We start from the raw sequence: 10,000 nt of genomic DNA, 5'->3' as shown, positions 1-10,000 counted from the left end.
TTGGTGTGTGTGTGTGTGTGTGTGTGTGTGTGTGTGTGTGTGTGTGTGTGTGTGTGTGTGTGTGTGTGTGTGTGTGTGTGTGTGTGTGTGTGTTATTTGGCGGCAGACTGAGGGGATTTCACAAATAAGGGTGTGAAGGATAGTGAGGTCTGTTCATGAGGGCGTCTGTCTGTGTTTGAGTGTGTCTGTCTGTCCCTCTGTTTGTGTGTGTGTGTGTGTGTGTTGCATGTGTGTGTTGCGGGGCTGTGTGTGTGTGTGTGTGTGTGTTGCATGTGTTTGTTGCGGGGCTGTGTGTGTGTGTGTGTGTTGCATGTGTGTGTTGCGGGCTGTGTGTGTGTGTGTGTGTGTGTGTGTGTGTGTGTGTGTGTGTGTTGCGGGGCTGTGTGTGTGTGTGTTTGTGTGTGTGTGTGTGTGTGTGTTGCATGTGTGTGTTGCGGGGCTGTGTGTGTGTGTGTGTGTTGCATGTGTGTGTTGCGGGGCTGTGTGTGTGTGTGTGTGTTGCATGTGTGTGTTGCGGGGCTGTGTGTGTGTGTGTGTGTGTGTGTGTGTGTGTTGCGGGGCTGTGTGTGTGTGTGTTTGTGTGTGTGTGTGTGTGTGTGTGTGTTGCATGTGTGTGTTGCGGGGCTGTGTGTGTGTGTGTGTGTTGCGGGGCTGTGTGTGTGTGTGTGTGTGTTGCATGTGTGTGTTGCGGAGCTGTGTGTGTGTGTGTGTGTGTGTTGCATGTGTGTGTTGCGGGGCTGTGTGTGTGTGTGTGTGTGTGTGTTGCATGTGTGTGTTGCGGGGCTGTGTGTGTGTGTGTGTGTTGCATGTGTGTGTTGCGGGGCTGTGTGTGTGTGTGTGTGCTGCATGTGTGTGTTGCGGGGCTGTGTGTGTGTGTGTGTGTGCTGCATGTGTGTGTTGCGGGGCTGTGTGTGTGTGCTCAGGCTCTACCCTCAGGCTGTTTGGAGCTGTGATTTGTTTGACAGGCGGGCATCTGTTCCAAAGGGGTGGGGTTCAGAGGTCACGTCCCTCAGCATTACGGGACGTTATCAGCAGCATAAACAGCCATCTGCTCCCGCCCAACAATAAACAAACACACACACACATTTGCTTTTGTTTATGCCTATTTGTGTGTGTGTGTGTGTGTGTGTGTGTGTGTGTTACCTGCAGCTATTTTTAAAACGAGATGCTGTGTGTGTGTGCAACTTTGTTTGAATGTGTGGTAATGAGAGATCGTTTTTTTATCTGTACGGATGAGGGGGAGTGCTTAAAAAAGGAATAGTGTGTGTGTGTGTGTGTGTGTGTTCGTGTGCTTTTGTGGGTATGTGTGTTGATTTATAAGCACCAGCTAAGTGTTCCTGCTGTGACATCTCTGCCTGAGAGAGCGGCCACACTCTGGGGGTGATGGACTGCCTCTGGCCCTCTTTCCTCCACTGCTCTCCCCACACACCCTGCAGGCCCGCAGCGAAGCCGGGGGCTAGAGTCGTTTATGAGCCCCAGGAGGTGACAGCTCGTCTGTGGTGATGGTCAGTTTGGAAGTGGGGTGGTGGTGGTGGTGGTGGTTGTGGTGGGGGTTATGGCTAGCTGTATGCTGAGTAATTGCTTTAGAAGGACCTCAGGGACGGGGAGATGTGAGATCACACTGATGATGCTGAGACCATCTTGTCGTGTGTGTGTGTGTGTGTGTGTATGTGTGAGAGAGTGTGTGTGAGAGAGAGAGTGTGTGTGTGTGTGTGTGTGTGTGTGTGTGTGAGTGAGACCATCCATTCCCTGGCGACATAACCTGAGTCATTATTCATTCTTAGTCAGTAACAGAGGGCCTGAGGTAACCAGTTTTGTCTGTTGTAAAATGCTCTTCTGTAGACTAATCCATTATTAATTACAATGTATTCCGCAGTAGTCACTTTGTGAACGTAGTTATTGTAGCTGATGGGCTAAATATTAATGATGAAGGTAACGTCAAAAGGATGTTTTTATTCATCCATAAAAATGTGCTACATGGGCACTGTCCAACTTTATAGAAGAAGCCGTTTGTATCTGAAATTATAGAGGCATTAACTTTTTAAAATGAAGTCACAAGGTGATACATGCACACGCCTCAGTAAAGCTGCTCTTAACATGCTTGCTCTGTGTGTATCTGTACGCGTGCGTGTGCGCGTGTGTGTGTGTGTATGTATCTGTGCGTGTGTATGTGTCTGCGTGTGTGTGTGTGTGTGTGTGTGTGTGTGTGTGTGTGTCTGTGTGTGTGTCTGAGCGTTAATGGACGAAAGGGCCCCGTGTGATGTGGTCCAGAGGAGTCTTTTAAGCTCTTTGATGTGGGTTGTTAGTGCCAGTGTGTGAGCTGCAGTCATGTGCATTATTGCCTGTGGACTTGCGCCTATTCACTCTTGCACCTTGCACAACACACAGCAGCTCGTACCCCAATTCATCACAGGTATGTGTGCGCGTTTGTGTGTGTGTGTGTACACGTGTGTGTGAGGGAGGTGTACATATGTACATATGCTTTCATTATGCATTGATCAACATAAGAACGCTGACCACTGTATGTTATGTGCAGATGGGAGGATATGGGCTTGTGTAACACAAGTATTTGATCTGTGTGTGGTGGTGGTGTGTGTGTGTGTGTGTGTGTGTGTGTGTGTGTGGGGGGGGGGGGGGGGTTAGGTACTGGTGCGACTTCTCTCTCACTCTCTGTCTCTGCCTCTCTTGCCCTCCCCTTTCCTCTTTGTGTCCATCTCTCTGTGAGGAGTGGAGTGGACATGTGGTGAATTATTGAGTGAGTGATTGTGACCTTCTCCTGGGTTCACACGTGGCCCTCTGACATTTCACACCACCTGGAACAGTGGTGTGTGTGTGTGTGTGTGTGGGGGGGTGTGTGGGTGTCTGTGTGTGTGTGTGTGTGTGTGTGTGTGTGTGTGAGATGTGGGGGGTTGGGTGGGTGGATGTGTGGGTGGGTGAACATGTGCACTCTTGCTAGCGTCCTCTTATGTGTGTACTGTGTAAGCATTTTAAAGGTATTTTATTGTCAGTGTGAGTGTGTGAAGATGGTGTTTGTGTGTGTGTGAGGGTATGTGTGATGTCAGGGATGTGTATATATTGTGTGTGGGTGTGTGTGAGGTCGGGGATGTGTATATATTGTATGAAGCTGTTCAGTGATGCAAAGAAAATAACAACAGCTGAGTAAAAGTGTGTGTATGCATGCACACACGCATGTGATTGTGTGTGTGTGTGTGTATGTGTGTGTGTGTGTGTGTGTGTGTGTGTGGGTGCGTGGGTGCATGCGTGCCTCTTGAGCAGAGGTCTCCGACTGACGTCAGCTGAAGTCAGGAACACTGCTTTGATCGATCCCAGTTGCCTACTACTCACTGTGCAGCCTCTATTCACAGAGACAAACAAACAAATAGAAACAACGAAATTCAATAAGCAATGATATACACAAAACAAACCATCCAATCAAGCTAATATAATCAAGAAAGGAACCAAATGGTCATTCACATTAACAATTATACTGAATAATCATTACACTGCGTTCCAAATTATTATGCAAAATACATTTTTCTCAGATTTTTATTGGTCTAGGGTTTTAACAATCAGTTGAACAAAGTCTCAGCCGGTCATTGGTCAAGTCAGAAATCTCAGAGAGCTTTATTCATGGCACTGGAGACCTACATCGTGTTGCTACCAGACGCAGTCTGAGGCTCCGCACAAGACACACATCTTCTAGAACAATCATACAGATTACACCTCCATCAAGATGAGCACATCACCTGTTCTGCACAACATTGTATACAAGGATGTAACCCCCTTACAACCGACATCAGTGACATTTACCCAAAGGCCGACCTAACACACACAAAGGCGTCAGTCCCCCTAGAAGGAGATGACGACGCCAACTCGGGGCCTCTTCTATCTCAACAAACAAGCACTTAGGCCCAATCACCTTGAGGAAAATGCCACTGATGCAAAACATCTTTCATCAACCCAATTTCTGTCCACTCAGACAGTTAAAAAGGACACTCTAGTAACATATACGGCACACACATATATGGAAATGTTTTAAGGCTAGAAATTTCTTACAACATTTTCCTAAATAGTTGCTGCAAATGACAGTCAGTATAATTTTCAAGTCATCAACCGTTAATTCAAATTTTATTGAACAAACATTAAAACAGTTTTTTTTTTCAAAAATAAAAAACTCAAAATGCACTGTTCCAAATTATTATGCATAACAGAGTTTCAAGACATTTGATAGGTTGTAAAGAACTAATAATGGTCATTTGTTGAATTTGCAGCTTTAGGAGGTCACATAAATGAAATCAAAAGTAATTTCAATCAAAAACATCTTAACAGGCCAAGTTACATGTAACATGTACAATAACATAGGACCCCTTCATTGATATCACCTTCACAATTCTTGCATCCATTGAACTTGTGAGTTCTTGGAGAGATTCTGCTTTAATGTCTTTGCAGGATGTCAGAATAGCCTTCCAGAGCTGCTGCTTGGATGTGAACTGCCTCCCACCCTCATAGATCTTTTGCTTGATGATGGTCCAAAGGTTCTCAATAGGGTTGAGGTCAGGGGAAGATGGGGGCCACACCATGAGTTTCTCTCCTTTTATGTCCATAGCAGCCAATGACCCAGAGGTATTCTTTGCAGCATGAGATGGTGCATTGTCATCCATAAAGATGATTTTGCTACAGAAGGCACGGTACTTCTTTTTGTACCACGGAAGAAAGTGGTCAGTCAGAAACTCTACATACTTTGCCGAGGTCATTTTCACACCGTCAGGGACCCTACCCAGATAGCAAGAGGCTGGTGGACCACTGTCGGTCCATTGGGGGCATAGCTGGCGGTCTGCTGGCATTTTGCTCATCGGTTCTCTGGCGGTCTGCTGGCGGGTTGCAGACAAATTGCCCAATATTTAGCCACTATTGGTCTAAAATCTTTTTAATTTGTTCAGGTATACTCCATATATCATTTTATTAACTTTTCTTAATATTCATGACAAGTTAAATTTAAAGAGATGGTGGTCCAACGGCGGACCACAAGTGGCACGCCACCAACGGAATACATGTACCACCAGCAGCCCGCTATCTGCCAATCTGATTTTGCAATCTGGGTAAAGGGGCCTACGAGCTCTCTCCCAATGATTCCCGCCCAAAACATGACTCCGCCTTGCTGACGTCCCAGCCTTGTTGGGACATGGTGGCCATTGACCAACCATCCATTACTCTATTACTCTATCCATCTGGACCATCTAGGGTTGCACGGCACTCATCCGTAAACAAAACTGTTGGAAACAGCAGATATGAAGCAAGCCCAAAAGAAGCGACTGCACCGAAAAACACGCCCATCCGCGACTACTACAACTACTTTCTAGCGACTTCACAAAAAATCAAGCCCAAAGTCGCTTATAATAAGCGGACTTAGCAACACTGCACAATTTCACGCTTTTCAGCAGGAGAGATCCTTTTTCTTTCCCATATTGCTTGAAACCTGTGGCTTGCTTAATAATGTGGAACATTAATGATCCAAAGAGCCCTGAGACACAATACCATCCATACGTTTAATTGAAAAACAAAAAAACTAATGTTTAGGACACTTAAATCCAATTTGCATAATAATTTGGAACACTGTATAATTGGGTGCCTCTCAGAAAGCAATCAGTGGAGGACTTAGATAACTGTTGCAATAATTATTAATGATTGTTTTTCATTTACCATAGTCACACATGAAGAAAACACACACATTTAGCAATTTTTTAGTCTTTTAATTTAGTCTTTTTTTTATTGAAAGTGTTGGTGTGATGACTGTATGTGTTCGTTAGCTTCTATAGCCAATAGAAGAATTCACTAAACAAACGTTTATCAAATGCAAACTACGACTCATTTTAGTGTAGGAGGTAATGGCTGGTTCATATATGCAGAACTGTTTGTCATTTTGATGATTAATAATCCTCTGTTGAAAGATATTGCCTGTATAATTTGAGAGGTATGTCCTTTTAATCTTCGAAGGAGCTTTATATGAATTTGACTAATAACATATATGTGTGTGTGTGTGTGTGTCTGTCTGTCTGTCTGTGAACAGGTTGTTCAACCTGACTCTGAAGAAGCTGGTGATGCTGAAGGAGTTGGACAAGGACCTGACGTCTGTGGTCATCGCTGTCAAACTCCAGGTACAGACAGACGTCACACACTCTTTCTCTGTCTCTCTCTCTCCATCACTTCCTCTATCTCTCTCTATCCCTTTCTCTGTTTCTGTCTCTCCGTCTGTTTCTTCCTTCCTTTCTCTTCTCTTCCTCCCTGTCACTTCTCTTTTTTCTGTACAATTTCTCCACTATACACACACTCACTCACTCACACACAAACACATACACACACACACACACACACACACACACACACACACACACACACACACACTCTCTCTCTCCCTCTCTCTCGATGTTGCCAAGCGATATTGGTAAAAAGAAGCTAGTGTTTATGACATAAACAGACCCAGGTCCACAAACAAAAATGCAGTGTGAACAGAGAGCAGCTGGATCAGGACTAGGGGGGGAGTAATCACACTCGGGTACCCATCCAGTTATATCCGGCCGGGACCCAGTGAGAATGCACCCTTAGTCCTCTGCCTTGACTTGCTCTTCTGCTTTTCCCCCTCTCACCACCCTCAACGTATATTTTACTTCTGTGTGTGTGTGTGTGTGTGTGTGTGTGTGTTTGTGTGTGTGTGTGTGTGTGTGTGTGTGTGTGTGAGAGAGGACTCTTGAGAGGATAAGTGTGTCATGTCAAAGCAGTTGGAGGCGTTGGCATGTCAACAGGAATCACACTTTAACTTTTTATTTCCTTTCAATCCCCAGAGCCTACAGCCTTCTCTTCACATACACTAACGCTAACACACACACACACAAACACACACATACACACACACATACACACACACTGTCTCTCTATCTCTGTCTCTGTCTGTCTGCATGTTATTCTCTCTGTGCGTGCGTGCGTGTGTCAGGAGCTCACACTCCATGCCCTTTACAATACTCACCAAGATGGTGACGGGGATTTCCCCATATGTGATTCTGGACGATTCCGAAAGTCTGCCCACCTCTCCCTCTCAGTTCATCTTTCTTTCATTCTAAAGGCCATGACACAATCATTTCTGTATTCTCTCCATCTCTCCTTCATTCCATAACTATCTGGGTCTATCCAGACCAACTCTACCAAACATACAGACTATTTTCAGTTCCCATATTCTCGATGAAAGAGTCCACACACTTTTCCTTCAATAACTGTTTTTTTGTCCTGTTCCTCTTGTCCTGCACCACCTTGTGTAGCTTGAATGTTACTTCTCATTTTTATAAGTAGCTTTGGATAAAAGCGTCTAATAAATTAATAAATATAAATGTATCTTGAATGGGCACGCGCTTTGCCCAAGTTTGCCTATTCTGCTCATCTTCGTTCTAAAGAGGCAACAGTATCTCGCCATTCCACTGACAGAAACCCAGCTCTATATTTAACCCATAAGGATAATGCAATTCAGTCAGGATGCAACACTAGTCAGGTGACTTCTATCGCTGCGGTCTGCTGGACTAAGCTGATCGACAGACCAAACAGGCAACATGTAACGATGTTCCATTTATATTACTTACAGCACTAACATTTAAATAGTAATGTCACTTAAATGAAAACAGAAATGCATTTTTAATATGCCACTATAAAAGCTAAATGTTCTTCTAGTTAATGTGTTTTCATTTTCAGATTGTCTCATAGTGTGAATAATTAATAGGTGAGGCATGATTTTTACAAATGACTTACAGCTAAATTATCTTCCTCCTCTTTGTTTCTGTCGTTCCTTCTCTCTCTTTCTTGTCTTTCTCTCTCTCTCTCAGGGATCGAAACGCATTTTACGCTCCAATGAGATCCTGCTGTCTTCGGCTGGGCTTACCGAGACAGACCTGCAGCTCACTTTCTCTTTGCAGGTACACACACACACACACACACACACACACACACACACACACACTCCCTCTCCCTCACTCGCACATCTACTTTACACCTCATTACATGGATGACCTCCAGCTCTCCTTCCTTCCCGCGCTGAGCCTCCACACACATTTTCACACATGCTACACTATTGACTGATCCATGACAGCATGTCCCCTGACATCTACATACTCCACTCCACCTCTACCTCTGCACTACTCACAAACATATTCACACATGCCCGCACACATATAAACGCACAGAGGTTCAAATATGGCTTTACACATAAAAACAGGAAGGCACAAATATGATAATATTAATGCGCATGGATTGTATAGAGGAGTCCTTCATTGTAGGTAATTGTGAACTGCTGTGTATCATACAGGGACATGACAAAAATGGCAAATAGCAAATAATAATGAGTCTGATGTCCGACACTGTGTGTTCTCTGGACACTCATCTTGTGTGTTGGCATGGAAGCACGCTCACCAAATGTGCTCTAATGGCGTGATGTGTTAGCATGCTAACACGCTCATCCTGTCATTTGTAATGAGGTGATCTTGCTATCTAGCTATCTTGCTAATGGTTTGACTGTGTGTCTCCCCCTGCAGTACCCCCACTTCCTGAAGCGCGACGCTAACAAGCTGCAGATCATGCTGCAGCGCCGCAAGCGATACAAGAACCGCACCATCCTGGGCTACAAGACATTAGCACTGGGCCTCATCAACATGGCCGAGGTCTGTCATACTCACTCTGTACACATGACGTGTGTGTGTGTTTGTGTGTGTGTGTGTGTGTGTGTGTGTGTGTGTGTGTGTGTGTGTGTGTGTGTGTGTTTGTGTGTGATTGTGTACCTCTGTACATATCTATTGGTCTGCCTGTTTATTCTTCCTAATAGGTTTGGAGCATCGACATGCATTTATGTAGGAGAATCAAAGTAGCTTGGCATTCATGCTGCATACTGTCAGATGCAAAGATCACTCTTCATTCTCATTGTCTACATCTTCACCTTCCTCCATTGCCATCATCATCATCATCATCATTATCATCCTCATAAGAAAATGTTTCCTTTGCCAGTCTCGCTAGAAAATGGATCGAAAAAGCACTAAGAATAGGAATGTACTGTTGGCTATTGGATCACATTATTTAAGAATTCAATTTAAATCTGGAATTTCTGCATTTTCTCAGAAGCACAGAGTTGTTATAATTCTGTTAGTACAGCTAAAAAGCATGACTGCCTCTTGCTTCCAGGCTATTATTTTCAGTCTTAGTTTTCATCTTTCTCTCTCTCTCTCTTTCTCTCTCTCTCTCTCTCTCTCTCTCTCTCTGTCTGTGTCTGTCTCTTTCTATCTTTCCTTCTCTCATGTTTCCCCTCCTTTTCTCCGTCTGTACACATTTGCCCAGGGTTTGCAGATATGCCATTCAGCAACGGGAGGACAATTTGTTCTAGATAACTGTAATGAAACCGTAGCTGGAAAACAAATCCAGTTATTCACTCAAATGAATCAAATGAAAAATGCCTCATCATTGCCTCTCTCTTTGTTTCACTTCCTTCTCACTCACTCACTCACTTACACACACACACACACACACACACATAAACAAACACACACACACACCCCAAGACACACACCAACACCAACAACAAAGTTGTTTTGCAGAAGTGGCGAGAGAAATGTGTTTGTGTGTTTGTTGAAATATGTAGGAGAAGTGTGAAATATTTTCCGGAAGGCTCTGAGGCAGTATGCTATTGTGCTTCATTCTTTGTTATTAATGAGGCTTCTCACAGCATCTGAGCCGTCATATTTTCTGTGTGGAGCGTTGATGTGCTGTTTGTCTCTTGCATGGGAGTTGTAAGGCAGTCATTTTCATTCATCGCTTCAAGAGGAATGAGGAGTGAACTGCGTTTTTAAAATTTCATATTTCATCCCCTGCATTCTTTATCTCTCACTCCCTCTCTCTTCTTCCTCTCTCATCTTTCTGTCTCTCTCCCTCCTTCTATCCATTTCATTCCTCTTTATCTTTTGTTTCTCTTCTTCTC

The 10,000-nt window shown here is 44.3% G+C and overlaps 1 protein-coding gene across 1 annotated transcript in view; it reads left to right on the top strand.

Annotated features, from left to right (window-relative positions):
• pacs1 (phosphofurin acidic cluster sorting protein 1) overlaps positions 1-10,000 on the top strand; it is a 37,743-nt gene that overhangs the window by 4,003 nt on the left and 23,740 nt on the right. Inside the window, exons 2-4 of the mRNA XM_076288909.1 lie at positions 6,068-6,155; positions 7,866-7,955; positions 8,571-8,696. Of these exons, the coding sequence (XP_076145024.1) occupies positions 6,068-6,155; positions 7,866-7,955; positions 8,571-8,696 (304 nt within the window). The remainder of the gene's footprint in view (positions 1-6,067; positions 6,156-7,865; positions 7,956-8,570; positions 8,697-10,000) is intronic.

Source organism: Alosa pseudoharengus, unplaced genomic scaffold, assembly GCF_046254945.1.
Source record: "Alosa pseudoharengus isolate Yale_2024_CS ecotype anadromous, Long Island Sound unplaced genomic scaffold, YU_APseudo_1.1 YU_APseudo_1.1_scf_17, whole genome shotgun sequence".
Classification (NCBI taxonomy): domain Eukaryota; kingdom Metazoa; phylum Chordata; class Actinopteri; order Clupeiformes; family Clupeidae; genus Alosa; species Alosa pseudoharengus.
The sequence above is the reverse complement of the archived record's forward strand: the minus strand, read 5'-3'. Positions and strand labels throughout refer to the sequence as shown.